General features: G+C 60.3%; 10 protein-coding genes across 10 annotated transcripts; 5 read left to right on the forward strand and 5 right to left on the reverse strand.

Moving 5' to 3' along the window:
- Positions 1-1,294: 1,294 nt before the first annotated feature.
- HRG_01217 (mitochondrial carrier protein) lies at positions 1,295-2,328 on the forward strand (the record flags this gene model as incomplete). The annotated part of the gene is made up of 2 exons (XM_044859688.1): positions 1,295-1,327; positions 1,387-2,328. 2 exons carry the CDS (start codon positions 1,295-1,297, stop codon positions 2,326-2,328), a joined length of 975 nt encoding a protein of 324 aa, XP_044726088.1.
- Positions 2,329-3,658: 1,330 nt separating this feature from the next.
- On the forward strand, positions 3,659-5,425 carry HRG_01218 (ZIP zinc transporter domain-containing protein; the record flags this gene model as incomplete). Its single annotated transcript, XM_044859689.1, has 2 exons — positions 3,659-3,929; positions 3,990-5,425. The coding sequence occupies 2 exons, from the start codon at positions 3,659-3,661 to the stop codon at positions 5,423-5,425; spliced, it is 1,707 nt and encodes a 568-aa protein (XP_044726089.1).
- A 665-nt stretch (positions 5,426-6,090) lies between these two features.
- On the reverse strand, positions 6,091-7,369 carry HRG_01219 (Clavaminate synthase-like protein; the record flags this gene model as incomplete). Its single annotated transcript, XM_044859690.1, has 3 exons — positions 6,091-7,007; positions 7,068-7,220; positions 7,318-7,369. The coding sequence occupies 3 exons, from the start codon at positions 7,367-7,369 to the stop codon at positions 6,091-6,093; spliced, it is 1,122 nt and encodes a 373-aa protein (XP_044726090.1).
- A 337-nt stretch (positions 7,370-7,706) lies between these two features.
- On the forward strand, positions 7,707-8,574 carry HRG_01220 (FRG1-like domain-containing protein; the record flags this gene model as incomplete). Its single annotated transcript, XM_044859691.1, has 2 exons — positions 7,707-8,101; positions 8,160-8,574. 2 exons carry the CDS (start codon positions 7,707-7,709, stop codon positions 8,572-8,574), a joined length of 810 nt encoding a protein of 269 aa, XP_044726091.1.
- Positions 8,575-8,810: 236 nt separating this feature from the next.
- Positions 8,811-10,081, reverse strand: HRG_01221 (WD domain-containing protein; the record flags this gene model as incomplete). The annotated part of the gene is made up of 4 exons (XM_044859692.1): positions 8,811-9,009; positions 9,077-9,487; positions 9,567-9,666; positions 9,745-10,081. 4 exons carry the CDS (start codon positions 10,079-10,081, stop codon positions 8,811-8,813), a joined length of 1,047 nt encoding a protein of 348 aa, XP_044726092.1.
- A 560-nt stretch (positions 10,082-10,641) lies between these two features.
- Positions 10,642-12,183, reverse strand: HRG_01222 (kinase; the record flags this gene model as incomplete). Its single annotated transcript, XM_044859693.1, has 7 exons — positions 10,642-10,832; positions 10,899-11,064; positions 11,124-11,242; positions 11,296-11,505; positions 11,563-11,630; positions 11,685-11,897; positions 11,948-12,183. The coding sequence occupies 7 exons, from the start codon at positions 12,181-12,183 to the stop codon at positions 10,642-10,644; spliced, it is 1,203 nt and encodes a 400-aa protein (XP_044726093.1).
- Positions 12,184-12,592: 409 nt separating this feature from the next.
- HRG_01223 (mitochondrial carrier protein) lies at positions 12,593-13,962 on the reverse strand (the record flags this gene model as incomplete). Its single annotated transcript, XM_044859694.1, has 2 exons — positions 12,593-13,728; positions 13,785-13,962. The coding sequence occupies 2 exons, from the start codon at positions 13,960-13,962 to the stop codon at positions 12,593-12,595; spliced, it is 1,314 nt and encodes a 437-aa protein (XP_044726094.1).
- Positions 13,963-14,571: 609 nt separating this feature from the next.
- Positions 14,572-15,284, forward strand: HRG_01224 (ribosomal protein l24e domain-containing protein; the record flags this gene model as incomplete). Its single annotated transcript, XM_044859695.1, has 3 exons — positions 14,572-14,576; positions 14,635-14,705; positions 14,764-15,284. 3 exons carry the CDS (start codon positions 14,572-14,574, stop codon positions 15,282-15,284), a joined length of 597 nt encoding a protein of 198 aa, XP_044726095.1.
- Positions 15,285-15,915: 631 nt separating this feature from the next.
- Positions 15,916-17,612, forward strand: HRG_01225 (f-box-like domain-containing protein; the record flags this gene model as incomplete). The annotated part of the gene is made up of 2 exons (XM_044859696.1): positions 15,916-16,335; positions 16,401-17,612. 2 exons carry the CDS (start codon positions 15,916-15,918, stop codon positions 17,610-17,612), a joined length of 1,632 nt encoding a protein of 543 aa, XP_044726096.1.
- A 761-nt stretch (positions 17,613-18,373) lies between these two features.
- Positions 18,374-20,618, reverse strand: HRG_01226 (uncharacterized protein; the record flags this gene model as incomplete). The annotated part of the gene is made up of 3 exons (XM_044859697.1): positions 18,374-18,997; positions 19,055-19,441; positions 19,629-20,618. 3 exons carry the CDS (start codon positions 20,616-20,618, stop codon positions 18,374-18,376), a joined length of 2,001 nt encoding a protein of 666 aa, XP_044726097.1.
- Between the last annotated feature and the right edge of the window lie 1,197 nt (positions 20,619-21,815).

Raw genomic sequence — 21,815 nt, forward strand, 5'->3', positions numbered from 1 at the left:
CTTTACCTACTAAATAGGGGCTAGCGTTTAAAGGGGTAGCTATAACGGTAAGAGATAAGATAGTCCGAGGTTAGGTTAGGGATAGAACTTATAGCTAGATAGATAATAATACCTAGATATAATAGCTTTATTTAAGTTAAAGAAAGCGTATTATATAACGATAAAGATATATATACTTAGTAGTAGTAGTAGCGGCGGCGGCATTTCTAAAAGAAAGGGGCGTAGACGCGTCTAGCGGTAGAGGGCGAAGCGAAGAGGTCTATATAGAGGTCGGCGGTAGACTAGCGGTGTAGGCGAGATAAAGACGGCGCGTATAAGGAAGGCGGGCGAAGGCGGAGGGCAGGGTGCGGCAGCAAGCAAGGGCCGAGCGTGTTATAAAAGGAGAGAGAAGTTAAGAGTATATATCGACGAGCGAGGGCAGGTATTAAGATATTTATATTCCTGCTATATTAAGCGTTATAACTAGGATCACGGGGCAGGGGCGGGGTTAGGGCGGCGGCGGCGCGATACCCGATCGGGGAGGGGCTATTTCCGGAGGCGGAAGTAGCGTATTAAAGATTACTCTTTAAATTAGTTTAAGCTATATATAGCTATATATAGGTTAGGCTATTAACGACTATTAAAAGGATAGGGCTAATAAGGCTAAAGAATATCTAGAACCCCTTTTTATTAACCTATATACCCTAGACACCCTCTTATAGAGTCCTATACCCTTTTAAAAGGCCCTATACCCTTATATAAAGCTTTATATCTTTTTAAATTAGTATAAGAGTTATAGAAGCGGTTAGATAGTTAAAGAGTACTAAGAAGGCTATAAGATAGTTAGGGAGTAAATCTATTATTTTAGTATAAAAGGGTGCTAAAAGGGGGTGCCGTAAGCTAGTAAGCTGACTTACAACCTACCTTTCGTTGGGTATAAGGCTCATTTTCTCCCGTCGGCCTCAGGGTGACGGAGAGTTAGATTCCGCAATGTTTGCACGTTGGATGGTGGGGGTGGATTTAGGGAAATACGACTCCTCAAGAAGCCGTTTGATGTTACGAAGTAACCTACAGGAGAGGGAACAAGGCAAAAAAGCAAGTGTCAGCGGGTGGGTGCATGGCAATGCTGTAAACGCGACGTTTTTTGTCTCGCCAGGGATAACGGGCTTCATGGACGGGACCCGCGGGGTTCCGACTCGATCCCTGCTGCACCGCCACGGGCCGGACAGAGTCGTTGAAACTCTTTGTACCGGGACGGACATTCTACTATACTCTTTGTTCACCCTTGCTGCAGCAATACAACTCATCGTTTCTCATGTCTGTCGGCAACGGGGCAGGAGTCAGCCTGGTAAACCACAATGGCCCCTGCATGCGGAGTGGCACAGAAACTGACGTCGGATACACCAGGCTGGGGGAGTCGCCGCCGTGATAGGCGAGGTGGTGGTCCATCCCATGGACACGGTCATCACGCGCATGCAGTCTTCAGTGTACCGGTCGCAGTACAAGAACCTCGACGGCTCCCTCAAGCGCGCCCTCTTCTCCGGGCTCTACCAGGGCTTCGGCCCGACGCTGATAGCCAGCGTGCCCTCGTCGGCCGCCTTCTTCGTGGCCTACGAAGCCTCGAGGTCGGCGTTTGCAAGGGCCCGCGCCGCTGGACACGTCTCCGGGGTGCCGCAGCCGGTCCTCGACGCCGCGAGCAGCGCGGGCGCCGAGCTCGTGGCCTGTGCCATTGCCAACCCGGCCGAGGTGCTGAAGCAGAACGCGCAGGTGGTGCCGCAGGCCCGCCAAGCGTCGTCTCCCACGGCGGAGATTCTGCGGCGGTTCTGCAGGCGCCCGTCGAGGCTGTGGGCGGGCTACTCGGCACTGGTGGCCAGCCAGCTGCCCAGCATCTGCCTGACGTTTTCCCTCTACGAAACCTTCAAGGCGGCTCTGCTCGAGAGACTGCGGTGGCAGGCCGACGACGTGGCTCGGCAGATGGCGGCGAGCGCCCTGAGCGCGGCGCTGGCGGGCGGCTGCTCGTCGTGGCTCTTTGTGCCCATTGACGTGGTCAAGACGAGGATGAGGCTGGCGGCAGGTGGCGAGCTGCAAGCTGCGCGGCCGCTGCTGAAGAAGACGAGTCGGGGACTGGCAGCGTCGTCGCCGCCGCCAATGAGCAAGGGCGCATGGGCCGTGGCCGCAGATGTGCTTCGTACCGAGGGGGTTCCCGGGCTGTTCAGGGGCTCCATCTTGACCTGCGTGGCGGCCTTCGTGGGCACGGGGCTTTATATTGGCTGCTACGAGGGCGGCAAGATTCTGTTCAACGAGTTATGCCGCGGCCAAGCGCCTCACGGCCTATCAAGTCGGAGGTAGGGGAGAGCATGGTGTACGATATGTGAGCCCCGCGCCGGGCCAAGTGTATGATATTTTCCACTCGATTAGATGTACCATTATCGCCGCTTCGTCAATATACCTGTTTGGCCTGAACGGAGGGGGAGCTGTCCTGGATCTGGGGTTCTTGTCGAGCCCACACACCAAGGCTAGGCCCAGAGTCCAACAGTCCATGTGTATTTAGGCTCAACCTTGGGCTAAGGGCAGGCATGAACAAGCATGTAATGTAAGCTTATCATCCCGGCCACGTCCCCGCGTGCTTGCCGGGTGGTCTAGAAGCAGCACACGCTCGCAGTCTGAGACACGGCGACTCGGTGTGTCCGAGCAGCAGCCAATGAACAAGGTTGGTGCACCAGCCGGACCTCAGAGGGGAGTGCTGCCGTGTCGCGATCGACACTGGCTATCTTCGGATCGTCCGAGGCCCAAACGGCTGGTTCGTTCAAGGACCTGCGATAACAAACCGGAGGTGAGTTTTGCGACGGCGGCGACGGACAAGCTTTGCGTTGTTGGGTTGACAAGCCTCGGGTTGGTCTTGACAAGCCGTCACTCACCAACCAGTGTGCTTTTTCACGGCATCACATGACGGCCCGGCGCCTGAAGGAGATGACTTTCTGCGCCTGTCTGTCTGAGCGGCGATGGAGACGACTCTTTTCAAGTTGCCCGTACTCTTATGATAAGGACTCTAGCAGGTGCTATAGGTGGTATGGCTAATCCACGACCGCTGCTAAAGTATTAAAGTACAGCAGCAATGCGCGTCACTGGCCTACAGCGGCTACTGCAGCGCTGCCCAGACGCTACAGGCACCTAAAACGGACGGCAGGGAACAGAAAGCGAAAATGGGAACAAAGACCCAAGTATCGCTACCTCCGCCCCTGCGCCGGTACCAAAAAGAGAACCCTGGTGGTGCAGCCATTTGCGCCACGCCGGCACGTACCGCACCCGGCATATTCCGGTGGTTCGAGGTACTCGAGACCTGCGCCCCGAAGCAGTACCTGATGGAAATGCCCTCAAATCACGAACCCCCCCTGGTGCTGCCGCGGCCCTTGGGCTTCCTTCGCTCCCTCAGACGCCTTTTCCCCAGTCTTATGCTGCGCCTCTGGGCCTTGCGCTCTCTCTTTCCGCCTTCGTTCTTTATCCCTCGTCTTGGTATTTCCCCCCTCCCTCCCCTCGGCTCCGGACCTTCTCTACGTCCCTTCCTTTCCCTCCCCAGTATTTTGCGTGGCATCGCCATCAACAACAACATCAACATCAGTATCATCATCATCAATAGCCGCATCCCCCATCGTCGCAGCGACCCCCCCTCGCCGCCGTCATGATCTGCCTCGACAAGGCCGACGAGGCCACCCTCCGCCACCTCACCTGGAACCAGAGCCCGCCCGCCCTGGCCGCCGATCAAACCACCTGCCAGGACCTCAACGGCATCTCCAACAAGCGCCAGTACGTCGCCGCCGGCCAGGACGATGACAGTGGCGGCGGCGGCGGCGCACTCGGACCCGGTGCCGCCTCCGATGACGGGGCACGCCAGCATCTGCGCCGGCCCGGGTCCGTGGCCGCGGCTCCGGGCGCGGGACGATGGTTCAACGGTATGCACCCTATTTATGCACGCCGCCAAACCGCTCAATGACTCACCAGGCCCCCTCCAGGACCATCCTCGCCTCTCCAGGCGGCTGCTGGCGGTGATGGCCACCTCCGTCTTGCCCGGGTGCCCTCCTCCGAGGCGCGCCTCTGGAGCTGGACCACCTGGATCCTCTCTGTTCTCTTCTCCTCCTGTCTTCTTTCGTCCATGACCGCGCTCGCCAACTGGTCTCCCCTGCCGCATCTTGACGCCATCACTGCCGCTGCCAATGCCACGCCCATTGCTGATCACCATGGCCCGCCGCCCGTCTCCCTGCGCCTCCATCTGCCTCGGGCCGCCCTGAGCAGACGCGCCACCTGTGCCGCCGCCGGCGTCGACCACGTCGAGTACAACACGCCGCTCCACGTCGGCGCCCTCCTCATCATCTGGTTCGTCTCGTCCCTGGGCTGCTGCTTCCCCATCATGGCCGCCAAGTTCCCCGGCCTGCGCATTCCGAGGCGCTTCTTCTTCGCCGTCCGCCACTTCGGCACCGGCGTCCTCATCGCCACCGCCTTCGTCCACCTCCTGCCCACGGCCTTTGTCTCCCTCGGCAACCCCTGCCTCGGCGAGTTCTGGACCAAAAAGTACCAGGCCATGCCGGGCGCCATTGCCCTGGCCGCCATCTTCCTCGTCACCGTCATCGAGATGGTCCTGCATCCCTCGCGCCACGTCCCCCCGCCGCCTCTCGTCTCGGGCACCGCTGCCAGTGGCCATGCGGCTCCCGACGGCCACGGCCCCGGCCGCCATCTCTGCTCCGGCACCGCCATGCTCCCCTTTCGCGACATGGGACCCCTGCGCGGCCGGGCCTCGAGCATGGCGCAGGGCCTGTCGCAGCTCAACAACAGCCCTGCCGTCGACGGCAACCAAGACGGGGCTGACGCCGACGCCGACGAGCAGCCCAAGCCCGAGCACGAGCCCGAGCACGACGGGAGCGAGTCCCGCCAGGAGCAGCAGCTGTCGCCCGAGCTCAAGCGCCGCAAGGAGCGCCTGCAGTGCATCCTGCTCGAGATGGGCATCCTCTTCCACAGCGTCTTCATCGGCATGGCCCTCAGCGTCTCCGTCGGCACCGACTTTGTCGTCCTGCTCATCGCCATCGTCTTCCACCAGACCTTTGAGGGGCTGGCCCTGGGCGCCCGCATCGCCGCCATTGAGTGGGAGCACAAGAAGTGGCAGCCGTGGATCATGGCCCTCACCTACGGCTGTACCACGCCCATTGGCCAGGCGCTCGGCCTGGCCACGCACACGCTCTACAGCCCAGACTCCGAGGTCGGCCTCATCGTCGTTGGCGTCATGAATGCCATCTCGGCCGGCCTGCTGACGTTTGCCTCGCTCGTCGAGCTGCTGTCCGAGGACTTTCTCAGCGACGAGAGCTGGCGCTTCCTGCGTGGCAAGGCGCGTGTGGGCGCCTGCGTCCTTGTCTTCCTCGGCGCCTTTTTCATGAGCCTGGTTGGCGCTTGGGCGTAAGCCGGGAAGGGGGTTGAGGCGTCCACGTCCTCTCCCCTATCTAACCCGCGCATTGCATATTGCCGAATGGATCTGGTCACAAACAGAGCCCGGCAAACAAATCATTGTGGTGGAGCGAGGCCTGTCTTGCATAAAGTTGGCCGCCTTCTAGAGTGCTGGATCTTGAAGGAGCTTCAGCAAGAGGGTCGGCCAAGGGATGTCACGTATCCCTTGTTTCGACTTCTCTCTGCTTAACCCTGTTTATTTTTCTTTCATGACGCTTTGTGCATTTGACTCTGTTCATGGCGCCGCACACTTATTGCACTGTCGCTATCTTTCTCTTCTTGGACACTTGTCAGCTTCGCTGAGCTCAGTCTCAATGTCGAGTATTAAAGCAGAAGCCTGGCGTGAGCCATATTATTCGTCGCTTGCCGACACATTTCATCATCGTTTAACGCAACCGCTCCAACTGGACCCAGAGGAGTCCGTGTTCTCGTAGCCTTCGTTGAGTATGCTGTCCAGGCACATATGCCGTTCGCCCGCTGCCAAAAGCCCACAGACAGGTGCTCTGCCGTACGATTGGCACGATGAGGACAAACATCTAAAGACTACGCGATACATACACAAGGTAGACTTTTGCGTGCCCCTTCCGCCCACGTCCGAGTTTGTTCGCTCAACAATGGCTTTTACGACACCGTGTTCTGCGCGACGACGACCCTGGCAAACTCGCCAAACGTCAGGTGGCGCTCCCTGTCCACCTCCTCGTCGAGGTTGGGCTGCGTAAAGACGGCGAGGGTGTTGCGGGCGACGCGGCCGCCGGCACCGGAGCCGCGGCGCACGCCCCTGACAAAGTGCGGGACGGCCTTGAAGCGGCCGGCGGTGATGCGCTCGAGCGCCTCGCCCGTCTGGAAGGCGATGCAGTCGCGCGGGATCTTGACCTGGACCGTCTCGCCCGCGCGCGACTTGATGTACAGCCCGGCCGAGGGGTCGGGCGAGGACGGCAGCTCCTCGAGAGGCGACAGGGAGGCGCCGTTGGAGGGGGCGGCGGCGTCGGGCACGACGGGGCTGGCCGTGCTCTCGTCGACGAACATGGCCGAGGTGAGGCCGGTGAGGCATCCGTGGTCGAGGTGGGTGGCACACCAGTCGTCGTTATCGTCGTTTTCGCCCCCGTCTTGGCCGTTGCCGCCGCTTCCAGCCTCGTGGGGGAAATAATGCAGCAGCCGGGCCTTTGTGGTGCTCGAGGTGCTGACGACGTGCTCGAGATATCCGCGAGGATACCCCTGGATCTCCTTGTCGGCGAAGCGGTCGCAGGCGCGGGCCACGAGGACGGCCACGTCAATGATGAGGCGACACAGGCTGGTGAGGGCGGGCCGGAAGCCCGGCAGCACGGCCTCGGGGGGCCACAGGTTGGGGGCCAGGTACTCGGGGAAGGAGTCGGGGGAGAAGCCGGGCGTGGGGCGGGCGCACTCGAGGTGCGGGTCGAGGTAGAAGGCGCAGTTTGCGTAGTAGGAGCCCTTCAAGGTGTCTGCCTGGCCGTTCTTGAGCGTCTCCTTGCCGCGGGACCAGCCCGTCAGGTACTTTGCCTGGCCATTCTCCAGCTTCTCTGGACACACAAGGTTAGCAGCGTCTTTCTCATTCGCCTCCGGGGAGAAGGGACACGCACCGAGCTCAGCGGCCGGGAGGTTCCCAAGGTAAGAGGCGTAGGAGAGGGCGAGGCGGCGCAGCTGGGCAAACTCGGGGGCCACGTCCTTGACGACGAGAATGCCGAGCGAGTCGGGCCCAAAGGCTTGCTGGAGGGTGTCGAAAGAGACGGTGCCTGAAGATGGTTTGAGTCGCTAGTTTTAACTTCCCGCATTCCACGACAAGGTTTAAGTCGCGATGGGTCGTTCGGGGAGACAAGGTTCTTGTCTTACCGTTTGTGAGGTCCTCGAGGGAGACAGTCACGGCCTGCGCCTGGGCAACCATGATGGGGAGATGCGACCTAGACGATGACGATGGGAGGAAAAGAAGGACAGAGAAGGGAAAAGAAGGGATCGAGGCGCGTTAATATATACCTGCCTGGTCTAGATCACCGGCCATTCTTGTTCATTTTCTTCCATGCGTCTCTCCCGGCTCGAAGCGGGATGCCCCGGCCCATTCCGCGAGCCTCTATGCACGGAGAGCACTGTAATAATGCGGGGGAGGGGCTCGGCTCGGCGCAGATTCGTCCCGTGCCTTACGTAACCGCGCCGTGGAGCTCGCCGCCTCCCGACGACAACCTCGCAGCGGCTTGTTTGTTGACCTCAGCAACCCATCCGCCGCCATGGTCAAGCCACTCACCTTCAAGGGCGACAAGAAGCCCAAGAAGCGCAAGCGCGATAAGCAGCCGGGTCCGGATGGCGGCGGCGACGACGACAATGCGCGCGCCAAGCAGCTGCAAAAGGTCGACGGCGACCCGGACGACGATGCGAACCAAGACGACAGCTGGGTCTCTGCCGAGGCCCCGACGGACGTTGTTGGCCCCGTCGTCATTGTCCTGCCCACCGATGTGCCCTCTGCCCTTGCCTGCGATGCTGCCGGCGCCGTCTTCTCCATGCCCCTCGAGAACATTGTCGACGAAAACCCTGCGAGCGCGGAACCGCACGACGTCCGCCAGGTCTGGGTCGCCAATCGCGTCGCCGGCACCGAGAGCTTCCGCTTCAAGGGCCATCACGGAAAGTGAGTCAAGCACAGACAGCAAAATACCCTTCCTCACATCTTCTGACCGCTTCTCCAGATTCCTAGCCTGCGACAAGATTGGCCACCTGTCGGCCACGTCCGAGGCCGTCTCGCCCCTCGAATGCTTCAACGTCATTGCCACGGCCGACACCCCCGGCACATTTCAGCTGCAGACGCTGCGCGAAACGCTGCTCACCGTCAAGCCGCCCGACGAAGTGCGTGGCGACGCCGACACCATTGCCTTTGGTACCACGCTGCGCATCCGCATGCAGGCGCGCTTCAAGCCCAAGCTGAAGGCCTCCAAGGAGGAGAAGGCCCTGGCTAAGATTAGCCGCAGCGAGCTCGAGGCGGCGGCGGGCCGGAAACTGACCGAGGACGAGGTCAAGCTGCTCAAGCGCGCCAGGCGCGAGGGCGACTATCACGAAAAACTGCTCGACATCAAGGTCAAGGGCAAGCACGACAAGTTTGCCTGAAACAGCAACGGCGAGCGAGTGGAGCAGGCAACCAAGCCGCGAGTGTGTTTTCTTGCGTTTAATACTTCTTTCCGAGGGCATGTACGGTGTCTGGCGTGGGAGGAATGAGGCTCTGCTACGGTAAGACGGCGACGCCCACGTGTGTGCATCGGGACTAGATGCGAAATAAACTGCATAGGTTCAGGCACTGGGTATCATTTGACACGCAAAGAAAACAGCAGGCGGCGGCTCACGGGTCAGCCAGTCGGCCTCCAGGCCTTGACGGCACCGTCCTCGCCCGCCGTCAAGACGAGCTGCTCTTGGTCAAAGAAGCAGAAGGACCGCACAATCTCGTCCCCGTGAGCCCCCGGAAGTCCCACGCTGTTGCTCTTGTCCAGCACCCACGATTGTCCTGCGGGGTCCTTGGCCAGGAAGACGAGTTCAAAGCTCTGCCGGCTGCGTGACGGGTCTGCATTAGCGTCGAGCTGAACGCTGCAAAGAGGGTTTGGGAGATCAAACGTACTCGTGCGACCCGGCGCCGATAATGGCGCCGCTCCCGTCCGTCTTGGGCGTCACGTCGGCCACGTACTGACAGCCGAGGACGGCCCTCAGGTCGCCCGAAGGAAGGTTGGTGGGCGCGGCGTCGTCCCCGTCGCGGGCGACGTCGTAGATGGCGAAGCGCTCGTCGTGCGAGAGGGCAAAGGCGAGCGAGTCGGAGAGGAAGCCGGCGTGGTGGATGGAGGCGTCGTGATTGTGCGTCTGCAGCGTCAGCTCGTCCTCGTCGGCGATGCGCGTGTCGTGCAGGCTGACGAGGCCGTCGGTCGAGCCGCTGAGCAGAAGGGCCGGGTCGGACGGGTGCCAGGCGAGCGCCGTGACGTCGTCGCTGTGGGCTTGGTCGTAGTGCGCGCGGGCGGTGGGCGCGGCGCGAACGTCCCTGGCGGCCGGTGTTGGTGACGATGGAGCGCGGCGGAGGCGGATGGACGAGGGTAGATGGAAGTGGTAGAGAAACTCACCAGAGGAATATAGAGGCCGTGTGGTTCTGCAGCTCGGTCCCGACGGCAATGGTCGGCGTGCTTGCGCTGCAGGCCATTGACAGGATGGGCGCGTCGCTCGCTGCGCAAGGAATGATGAGTCTCGGTTCCTCTCACTCGCAGCATCGAGCAAGTGAAACAAAGAGAAGAAAAAGCCCACCTCGAAAGTGCGCAACTCTGGCCGCATCCCCCCTCAGCCTCACATCCCACACGCCCACCGTCCCATCCTCGCCCGCCGTGCACACCAGCGCGGCCCCCTCGCCGGCGCCAAACGGGCGCAGCGTCGTCGTCGCCCCCCCGTGGTCGGCCCTCCACGCCGCGGCCGGCGGTCCCTGGCCGAGGCGCGCCGGGTCCAGCAGCGAGAGGCTCCGGTCCGAGGCGAGGGCCGCGACGAGGCCGCCGCCCGTGCGCTGCAGGTCGAGCACGTAGACGCCTCCTCCCCCCTGCGCCGCCGAGCTGGGCAGCTGGTGGCGGGCGACGTTGCTGAGGCTGTACATTGGCGCTGCGTGTTTCTCTGTCGGGTTGGCTGGGTCGAGGTGAGTGTGTGGGTGAGTGGGTGAGTGGGTTGGTAGATGGAGGAGTCCACTACGGGGCCCTCTGTTTCTTCTTTTCTATCCGAATGAGAATCGTTTTTCTCGTCACGACGTTGAGAAAGTCGACTTTGGACAGGTTTCTGAGCAACAGTTGCTATATTCCATATCAAAGGCCGTCTTTTGCCCGGCGGGTCGTGATGTCGCTGGAAAGTTTGTGACCTCGTTAACTGAATATTCCAAGGTGAATAAGAAGCTACTCCCAACCCTAGTAAACCCATCCACGCCCCAATTCGTCTTGCCCCCTTCGACCGCGGCTGTTCGAGGATCAGCGACTCTAGGGACTGTCCAATGGGCTACAACAAGCCGCTGATCGGTCTATAACAAGTTGCTAGCATGACATGGACGGACGAGTTCACGTCCCCCATCATGTGCAAACTCACGGCCACCCCCAGGTCGTTCAGCTCTGAACCTTCCAAGTCCCGGGCACACATCGTTTTACAGCGCAGTGTCAACGTGGCCAATCCTTATCTATCCTGCTGCGCTAGCCACGGCGATTCAAGCAGCTTGCTGGCATCGGGGCGGTCCCATGGATCCGGTCTCACCATTGACCCAATAAAGCTCAAGAACTCCTCCCTTTCTGAGCCCAAAAGGTCGGTATTCTGGCTAAACTGTTCTAGAGTGCACGGCGGGAAGGTTGAGGGCTTGAGTAGGTGGCCTATATAAGTTAGTAGCCGTCCAGCAAGTGCAGTGTCTATGTTGAGCTGGCCTATGGGAATCGTACCGTCGGCGTCAAAGTACCGATGTCGATTCTTGGATCTATCCAACAACCGTCTGGGTATACCGCCAAAGACGGCGGTGATTTGAGCCAAGTGAGCCTCGGGCGTGTACAGGTCGTTCGAGGTCCACGTGCCGTCGAAGAGAAGTCGGCCTTCGGAAAGTTCCCAAATCTGTCGAGGAAACGTCATGATGCCGCACGGCGTTGAAGTACTGCAGGAAGGGAGCTTACTATTAAGCCCAGATTCCATATATCCACCCTGTAGTCCCAGTCCGCCCCGAGTATCACCTCCGGCGCTCGCAGCATCTGGGGCTGGATCCACTCTGTCAAGTGCTTGTCGATCCAGCTCGCTTCCGCCAACTCGTTAGATGTTGCGCAGCTTTCTCTGTCCTGAAGGGCTCACCGGTTCCAAAATCTGCCAGCCTGACGGAGAGATCAGCTGGGCAAGCTACGTCTTCCTCAGCGGAGGAGACTTGAACGGACTCGGTGTAAAAGTCGTTGGACGGGTCTAGCGGCGAGTCGCGTGGCTGGAATACCTCAGACGGCGCGTGCTGGAACATTTCGTTGATGGCCGAAGTCTCGATGAGGATGTTTTGCGGTTTGATGTCTGCAACTGGTGTCAGAGGCAGGCAGCCAAAGCGAGGCGCGAAGATGACAGATGCGGACTGACGGGAATGGATGACTCGACATGTATCGTGTAGATACGATAGGGCAAGCAGGAGTTGCTTTGATATGTGTCTCATGAGGCGCAGAGGGACCTTTAGTTTTGGGAATAGACGCCTGTAGCTTGACATATCTGGGCCCATGGCTTTGAACACAAGGCAGACATGATGTCCGTTCGGGCCACGGTGCTGGAAGTTGTCGAGCAGACCGAGAACATGGTTCGCGCCGGGGTTGATCGTGTTCCGATCCCTTATGTGCCTGAGAATATCCAGCTCAAAAGTATTGTTTCCTTGTCCGAAGGAGTCGGCTGTGAGGATTTTGAGCGCAACGTGTTGCTTCGACCTGGGGTTGGGCTCAGACCATGTCTCTTTGCAGGCGCTTCAAAGACTTACTCGAGGTCGAATGCCAGCCAGACGGTAGAGTAGACGCCGTATCCAAGCTTGCTGACGATCTTGTATTGATCGTAACCGAACAGATCTCCGATCCTCACGGCGTGGTAGCCTCCCTTGCAGTACCGAGTGATGCTTTCCTCGGAAATGGCACTCAGTGAATGAAGCTGTTGAGATGAGCGGCTGAATAGTGACTTCAGGCGAGCCGCGCCAGGGCCGAGAACGTTTGCCAATGCCATCATCGATAACGTGGTTGCTGTGACGAGGGTGAGGGGCGCAGCTTTTGGATCAAGCCCCTGCAGGGCACCAACCACCCGCTGCTACTTCGCACAGAGCAATAGATCTAGGAAGCTGAGCTTGCTCCCCTTTGCCGTCTACAAACAACAACTCCACGCCTTCGCATCATTTCCGTCACTTGAACACAGGCTTTCACAAAGAATAAATGGTGCTGAGAAAGCTGCTCGTGGGAGATATCGTACAAGGTCTTGTTTGTCCACCTCGCGCGTGCCAAACTCCATCGACAGAATGTATCCTCGCAACCGTCCGACAACGAAGCAGCCTCTTTACTCAACGCCCGCTCCCTGTTCCTCCAAAACGCCGGATCGATGCAGGCCTTTGCCGCCGCCGCCACTGTTGCCAACCACCTCTCTACACATGTTCGCCGTGCCTTTTATCCGCACGCTCATTGACGCCTCGAAACACGCGCTTGCCCACCTCGTAACTGCTGATCATGATGGCGCAGGCCGGAGCCACCTTGAGCGTGCGCGGGATCCAGCCTTTCCATAAGCCCGGGACGCCCTCCGTCTTGAAAATGTGCCACAGCAGCCGTACAATGTTTCGCTCCTCGGGCACATGCGCAGGGCCTGCGCCGCCGGGCTTTGACTCGCGGGGCGCGTCGCGGTACACCTGCGTCCGAGTCTTGCCCACGTCAAACGGCGTCGTCACAATCGAGGCGAACGCGCCCGACATGGCACCGGCGGCGAAGCTGTCAACGAATGTCTCGCTGTGATTTTCTCGGCTTGGCAAATCCTGTCGCGTCGGAGAGTTTGACGTGGCCCGCTTCGACTCGCGAAGGTGCGTGAGTCTCGCTCGGATCGATTCATACCCCCACCAGTATAACCCAGAGAAGGGCACGTCCCGCCAGAGCGTCAGCGTCAACCCTCTCCACAGCGCCGTATATCCGTGAATCCCGACCATTTCCTTGATCCCCTGGAACGTCTTCATCAAGTGGTTGGTCGTTGACGTGCCCGAGGCGGCTTGCATCCGCGTCCGAACGAGCTCGATGGGTCCGACAGCCGTCGCTGCCAGCACGCGCGCAACCGAGCCGCAGGTCAGCGGGGCGTAGTCGGGCGACAGCCTCGAGAGCGGGCTGTTCGAGTTGTGCCGAAGCCAGTCGTAGCCAGTAAAGTAGATGATGTTTGCAGGGATGGTCATGACAAGCGTGGGAGACAGGCCCCTCCACAGCGTCGTGACGCCCTCGTTACGGGCAATCTTGCGCAGGCCATCAAAGGTGGAGCTGTACGTCTTCTTGCGCACTTCCTGGACGGCGCAGTCGCCCGAGGCCGTCGTGGATGGGTCCGATGCTCCGATCCGGGGAGCGGCAAGACAAAATTCGGCGTTGTTGCCGGCAAAGAAGACTTCGCGGCAGCACGCCGTGACGCCGAGCTCGGCCGACTTAGCAGACGAAAGGGTGTTTGTGGTGAGAGCGAGCTTGGAGAAGTCGATGCTGGAGATGGGCGCCTTTTGCGACTGTAACCGGACCCGAACGACGTCGAGAGGAGTGACTGTACAGTGGCGAGTTAGCAATAGACGCAATGAGCAGTGGATGAGGCCGACTCACCCAGCAGCGAGGTCACCAGGCTTCCCGACATAGCCGAGATCATCTTCTGCATCGCCGTGATGTCGCCCCTGGAACTGCCTGCATCGCCCTTGGCATCGGCCGCCCGAGCCATGGCGAGCTGCTGTGACTCTAACCTGTCGTGATTCTGGCCGCGAGAGCTGTGAACGACAGAGGCCATGCTGCGCACGCTGGAAGCATTGCACGGTAGGTGGCGAGCGCGCAAAGAGTCTACAGCGAGCTCGGGGTGGCCGGAAAGGTCTCCTGCGAATCGAGGAAGACGTTGCTCGGCCAGTTTCTGATGACTTGGACACAGAACCGGCCTAGGATGGCCGACAGATGGGTATGTATGAGACAGAGTTTCGTGGCAGTAGAGGAGGAAGCATTAGTCACTGTTGGTTGTGATGAGTTAGCTTTGTCATTGATAACGCCGAGAAATTTGGGTCGCCGGAGATAATGGACCTTTTTGAGCCAGCCAACATGCGATCTCGCCATCCGCCGATGATGTCAGACTGATCTTTGATTGGCCCTGCAGATCGAGGGTGGGGCTGCACAGTCAGGCAGTCAGTCACCGATAAGATATTGAACTGCTTTATTATCGATAAGCCGCCGAGTCCCGGCAAGCGAGAACCCATTGGTTGGCGCAGAAGGATCCTGAGGTGGGGTGACCGCCATGACTAAGCCCAGAAAAAGTTGCCTCGATAAGATTTTTGTCCTGCCGTCAGCCAGTCCAACATCATCACCAGCTTGCCTCGAGTTATACAGTGGCGCTGCGCCTCGACCGTTCAAGATGCGGTAGGTCGTCATTGTCTCTGCGACCGTGGAAGACTGTATGTGCTCACAGCTTGTCCAGGATCGAGTCCTGTTACTTCTGCGGCCGCCCCGCGTATCCCTCCAAGGGCATTACCTTTGTGAGGAATGACGGTTCGACGACCCCATCCTGCAGAGCACTTCACCATATACTCACCCGCCTGCGCTGCAGCCAAGTCCTTTCGCTTCTGCCGCTCGAAATGCCACCGCAATTTCAAGATGAAGCGCAACCCGCGCAAGCTCAAGTGGACAAAGGCCTACCGCAAAAACGCCGGCAAGGAGATGACGGTCGACAGCACCCTGCTCTTTGGGGCCCGCCGCAACGAGCCCGTCCGCTACAACCGCGACCTCGTCCAGAAGACGCTCGCCGCCATGCAGCGCATCAGCGAGATCCGCGGCCGCCGCGAGCGCGTCTTCTACAAGCGGCGCATGGCCGGCAAGCGCGAGCGCGAGCTGGCCGTGGCCCGCGAGCTCGTCGCCAAGAACGAGCACCTGCTGCCGCGCATGCGGGGTAGCGAGAAGAAGCGCCTCGAGGAGCTGGCTAAGGAGCAGGGTGTCGACGTGGACGAGCTGGTCGAAGAGCAGATGAATGCGGCGACGACGAAAACCAAGGCGTTTGGCGGTGAGAAGAAGAGACTACGGGTCCGGATCGACGGCGACGTGGAGGAGGTGGAACAAATGGACATGGACTAGAATCGCAAGCCGGGATAGCGCACGACGGGAAGCTTCGGGCTTCATCAACAGGCGCTCGAAGCGGGCTACACCGCATGGCCCAGGAGACGTTTGAGCTTTGTAGCTGGCGTTGTTGGACGGATCTTTTGGGTTGCAAAATAAAGACGTGTTTTTGCGGTTGCCATGTTCTATTCTCGTTGCCAGCCTCCTGGACATGCTCGAGGCGTGGTCAAGTTTGAATGCTTGCCTCGAGAAGGGTGGTTCCGGGGAGGCTGCCATCGTGTCTCGGAGTTGAGCCCCTTGAGCCCCGATAACGGCCGAATTGTATTCCTGCCGAATCGGATAACTACCGGCTACGCTATACCGCAGGTTTCGGACGACGTACCCGCCCGGGCTGCCGTGCATGTACTGTACCTACTTCTCCACTAACTCCGTTGACATTACCGCGTCATCCAACTTCATTACCATTCACCTCGACCTGCATTATTTCCGCTTCTTCCCCTCCTCAAATCCATCCTTCATACCTGGTAAACCTATCCTCTCAACTTCTCAAGGTCACGTCAACCCTAAACATCTGGACGGCCAGTCCGCGTAAGTAGAGGTACCGCCACTCCACTCCCCCTCCGGGGCCCAACGGACTTGGCCCTCGACCATGTCCACCCAAGCGCCTCGACTCGACTCGGAGCTCGATTCCTTCCGCGAGCAATGGCTCTCCGACTTGCGCACCCGCAGACACTCCTCTTCCTCCCACCAAGCCCGGCCCGCCTACGCCGCCGCCGCCTCATCCCCAGCGCCGCCCCTTGCGCCGAGGAACCAACAGCCCGCGCCACCGCTCTCCCCGTCCTCCGGCAGCAGACGGCTCGCGCCCGACCCCGACGTCGAAGACGACTACCTGCGCGCGCGCGCCTTCGACGAGCCGCCCGCCCCGGCAGAGTACACCCTCGATGGGTCGCTACGCCCACGGCCCGGGAGGACGCTCGTCTCGGCGCTCGACCACTACGAAGAGGCCATGGAGAAGGAGGCGCAGGGCAACATGGGCGAGAGCTTGAAGCTCTATCGCCAGGCATACCGTGTAGGCGTCTATCCAACCCCAAAGACCGGGTTTCATTAGCTGACAAAAGCCCTGTTGTGTCCCAGCTCGACCATCGCGTCGACAGGCGATACCGCGAGAAGCACTTCCCCCCGTCCTCGGGTGCCCCGTCATCCGCAGCACTACTCAAGCTGCCGTCATCGACCAACCCGTCACCGCCAAGCCAGGAAAACACAACGACAACCAAGGGCGCTGCTGCTACCACAGATGACCCGACCCCCCAGTTCCAATCCACCGCCGACCTCATCGACTCCTTCTCCCACCTCGCTATCGTCCCCCCCCCGCCCGATGTCGAAAACACTCCCTCGCCGCCATGTCCCATCGCCTCCCTCCCCTCGGAGCTGCTCGCCCACATCCTCTCGGACCTCGCCGCCGCCGACCCGGGCGCCTTTGCCGCCGCCGCCCTCGTCTGCAAGCGCCTTGCCTACCTCGTCGCCACCGAGCAGCGCATCTGGCGCCGCGTCGCCCTCTCTCCGGACCACGGTTTCCCCGCCATGCACTACCGCTTCAACCGCACCGTCGAGTGGGCCGAGCTCGTCGACGACGCCGGCTTCGTCGACTCGTCGGAATCGCGCAGGGCAGCCGAGAGCGCGCGGGCGGCGGCGACGGCGCTCGTGCCGGGCGTCTGGCCCTCGTGGCGCGACATGTTCCGCTCGCGCCCGCGCATCCGCTTCAACGGCTGCTACATCAGCACCGTCAACTACGTCCGCTCCGGCCAAATGTCCACCAACCAGGCCACTTGGGGCGGCAGCCCCGTCCACATCGTCACCTACTACCGCTACCTGCGCTTCTTCCGCGACGGCACCGCCATCAGCCTGCTCACCACCTCGGAGCCCGCCGACGTCGTCCACCACCTCACCCGCGACCTGCTCCGCCTCCACCGCGACCGCCCCCACCATCACAACAACCACAGCCATCAGCATCAGCACCAACATCTCCCCTCGGCGCCCATGCGCCTCGCCCACCGCGGCCGCTGGCGCTTAGGCTCCCCGCCGGACGACATCAACAGCAGCAACGACGGCGGAAAGAACGACGGCGAGGCTGCCCTCTGCATCGAGACGGAGGGCGTCGGCCCCCAGTACATGTACCGCATGGACATGGCCCTGCGCAGCGCCGGCCGCGCCGCGCGCAACAACAAGCTCGTCTGGAGGGCCTTTCACAGCTACAACAAGCTGACCGACGACTGGGCCGAGTTTGGGCCCAAGAACGAGAAGCCCTTTTTCTTTAGCCGCGTGAGGAGCTACGGTATGGGCGAGTAGCAGTTCCTCAGGGGGGCGGGAATTCTAGCCATCTGTATTGTATATTACTCATGCATTGTCCTGGAAGGAGATAGGTGGGGAGCATGACCGAGTCAAAGAGGGCGCCAGTCAAGACGACCGGGTTGAGAACTCACTATGCATGCAGACTTTCGCCTGGCACGTGTCACGGATCCGAGCCTGCCAAATGATGACGTTACTTTGCATCACTGCATCTCTGTCCCATCATATGTACTTCATAGTTCAAGAACCGTCCGAGGCCAACCTCCACGCCCATTCCCCGGTCCATCCGAAGCGCCATCCGAGACGACCAAGTACATATATGGAAGATGAGCCAAATCAGATGTTTTATCACGCACAAGAAATGCTTCCCTCGTAGCCAATCGCTCAGGCGCCAACACGCTGCCTGCCCATGGATATACGCAGCCATTAAAGATGATGGCAATGGTAGAAACGGGTTAAGCTCAAGAAATAAAAAACAAAAACAAAGAAAATGTCAAGAGTTGCCCCTGTCGAAAGCCAGGGACGAATCGTCAGGCGACCTTGGGTCTGCGCGCATGTTTGTGCAAAGCGGTTGAAGCGAGGATAACGGCGTGGCAAGGCAGCGCACGCTCCATGCTTCTGGGTATCAACTGCGAGGTCAAAACAATGGGTATGATATGAGGGTGGTGTAGAGCAAATTCTCGTCCCGAGGCTGTTTGGTGAGGCGACTTGCGCCGTCTTGGGCGGCGGTTAACAGCCATCCTTGTAGCGAGCGCCTCTCCTCACCGTATTCTGCGTCCGTCGAGGAATCTCGGGCTATTGCCGTCGTAGTAGCGATCCATCTGAGACCGAGCCTTACGAGCCTCGAATTCCGCCCGCTCTTCTTCGTCGAGGCTGAAGGCCTTCTTGAACCAGCCAAACGTGCTCTTCTTCTTCTTGAGCGACTTGCCTTCCCCATGGGACCGACCCGTCGGCGTCACCGCACCGTCGTAGGCCCCCAACGTGGCATCACTGGGTGTCCTCACGCTGCCTAGTTGAGACGGCTGGTTGCGCATTTGGTGTGAGCTAAATTGCGAGGCGCGGGGCCCCATGGCCGTGTGCGGTCTCTGCTGAAGAGGCGAGTGCGGCGAAGCCTCGACGGGGCGGTAGTATTGGAGGTGATCAGAACGTGGCGAGTGTACCATGTGCGGACGCACTGGAGGAGACAGGCTGGCTTCCGAGCCCGCGTGTGAGCCTTGCTGGAGGGACTGTGCCTCGGTGTCGGAGCAATACGCAGAGTCGAACGGCTGCGAGGCGGTCGACCGAGGCGTGGCGTACTTGGACGACGGCCTGGGAATCGACGCATCCGCGACAGACCTCGGAGGTATGTGGATATCATCAGGCACAATGGATTTGAGCGACATGCGCTGGCGGAGAGAGCCATGCGTGGCTTTCTTCACCGCGTTGCCATCATCTGCCTGGACCCTTTGCTCAGGCTTGGGCGTAATGTTTGCGGCTTGGTTGAGCGCAGGTGACGGAAGCTGCTCGGGGGTTCGTGGCGAGTAGATGCGAGGTTGGAGAACGTACAAGGACTCGTCGGTCGACGAATCGAGGCGTCCGCCCTCCTTTAGGCCATTGAGCGAGCCGAGCTCGAGAGACGAAGTCGATGGTGCGGATGTTTGCCGCCTCGACTGCCGCGAATCAACCGAGTCGTTGGGGGCATGGCGAGCCATGGAGCGGCTTGGCAAAAACGGCGGTACGGGAGGCACGACGCCTCTGGCATCTGTATCGTCTACGACTCCCGGCATGACCCCGGACGAGGAGACGCTGCGGATGCTAGACTGCTGGCGGTGAGGCTGTCTCGGGTCAGACTGTCTCGACGAGACCCTCGAGTGGGTGGAAAGAGACTTGTCGCCATGGGAGCTGATCGAGGGGGACGAGTAGGGTGGAATTTTGGCCTGCCGCCAGTCAGTCGTCTGCAGCGGCAGGGAACAAGAGCATCGGAGATTAAAACGAAGGAAGCGAGGAAGAAGGAAGAATAAAGGTGGAGAGCCTCACCCAAGTCCTCCGGCTGACCTCACCGGCCTTCTTCTCCATCTCAGCAATGACAGTCATGAGCCGGATGAGGAGGTTATTGACTTCTTGAGCGCGGTCGTGGATGTCGTCAAAGGCCAAGAGCCAGCCCTCGGCATTGCCCTTCATGGCATCAAAAACATCGGCCACGTCTGGGCGCTGGGTCCTCCACTCTGCATCCCTCTGATCGTTGAGCCAGCTGGTAAAGGCGGCGGTGCACTGCAGGCCAGCATCGATGTCGTTGTCCCACTGCTTCATGGCGATGTCGGTGCGGGATAGAATATGGTCGATCTTTTCGTTGGCCTCGAGGATGCCACAACGAAAGCTGCGGTCCTCGAGAAGCTCTTCAAAGGCCCCCAACTTGGACAGAGGCAGCTTCAGATGGTCTATGCGGGCGGTGAGGTCCGTCAAGGCCTGGCCGAGATCCTCGAGCGTGATCTCGAGGTACTCGTCCACCTCGTCAATGTGCCCCTGGAGAATGTTGATGACCTGGGCGTTGCTGTTGGCCATGCCGTTGAGTAGCAGGTAGACTCCAAAGGAGATTTGGGCGAGCAGCTTGAACAGCTCGTGTTGCTGCTGGCCAGGGCGGTACCGCCAGGTCACGTCGAAGGGTTCGGCATCCTTGTCCTGGGCTAGCAAGCGCTCTCTCCGGGCCCGCGCGTCGAGTTGCGCCAGCTTGGGCTTATCTGCGACGTTGCCGTTGGTCACCTCGTCCAGGGACTCGGTGAAGGCGTCTTGCAGCGATGGAATGGGATGGATGGGGATGTTGTGTGACGTCGGCGTCAGCGGCGGGCCGGGTGATTGGGCTTGGACAATCGAACGTCGGTCGGAGACACGGCCATCGGGGCCGGCGGCAGCGGAGTCGGAGGCATCGGGGTGGTCGGCGTCGGAGTTGGGAAAGAAGGAAATGGAGATGCGAAGACCGCCGTCGCCTTCGGGCAGTTTGAGCGACGGGAGCTGCTGCGTCGACGTCATGGCCGAGGCGGACGAGGGTCGGCTTGGAGAATCTGCAGCGAGCGGCAAGGTGGGGAGATGTTTCGGGGGGGCGTCTGCCGCCTGGGCCGCGACCCCCGAATGGGCGATGATCAACGAGGCAGAAGCAAGGTGATGTTTGCTGGAGAAGGAAGCAAGCGGCGGGGTTTAGGGCACAGCGCGAGGGGAAGCGGAAGGAGCAGGCGAGGAGGAGCGAATCGACAGGTCGTGAGGTCGGGAGGGGGCAGCAGCTCAGGCCATGATACTGTGTGTAGATGGACGAGGATGAGTGCCGGTGGAGGACGAATGGCTGGCGAGACAGTTGAACAAGTCGGGACAAAGGCGGTAGGCGACGCGTGTGACTCGTGGAGGGGGAAGTCGGGGGCAGGAGACGGGCGCGGGTGAGACGTGTAGATGCTGGAGACGAAAGTGAGACAAAAAGAGGGACGATCCTGACAGGCAGGTCGACAGGGACCGGGCCGGCAGCGGTTGACGGCGAGGCCGCAAAGGGGAGGTGTCTTGGTGGAGCGACGAGTCAGTGCAGACGACGGCCGAGCGATGGCACCATTTGCGACGGCGGCACACACTCGCAAAGGTGGGTTGCTTGCTGGTGGGCGACGGTGGGCTGTATGGAGAGAGGAGAGGAGAGGAGAGGAGAGGAGAGGAGAGGAGAGGAGAGGCGATGATGGATACCAAAGGCGATGGCGGTGGTGGTGGAGGTGAAATACCTACTGGGCTACGGATACTGGTACGTAGTAGGCTACTCCCCAGGGTCGGTTGCTGCTGCGCCGTGCCGAAGCCGATGCACTGCTGGCTACACGTTTTGGCGTCCACGCCATTTTGGTGTTGCCCCTCTTCGCACCCACTAAGCCCGTCTTGGGGCGAGGGCTGCAGGCATGTACATGCAGGTACGCATCGAGTACATATGCACAGCACAATACAAGTGCACGCCGATTACCTAAGGCACATGCCGGCATGCTCGCACCACCGACAAACAGTCGGCGAGATGTGCCTGTGCATTTGCATGGCGGCGCTCAGCTGGGGCGTCTTTCACGCTTCGCATTCGTGTGTGTTCCTCGTCGGCTTTGGTGTGTGTGCTGCGAGAGGGACCGGTTGGCCTGGCGCAGAGACCCCTCTCCCCTGAGCGGGTACCTGGCCAGGAGCTGGATACCTGCAAGGTACAAGCGTCGATGCCAACGC

This window comes from Hirsutella rhossiliensis (genome assembly GCF_020360975.1).
Source record: "Hirsutella rhossiliensis strain HR02 chromosome Unknown scaffold00001, whole genome shotgun sequence".
NCBI lineage: Eukaryota > Fungi > Ascomycota > Sordariomycetes > Hypocreales > Ophiocordycipitaceae > Hirsutella > Hirsutella rhossiliensis.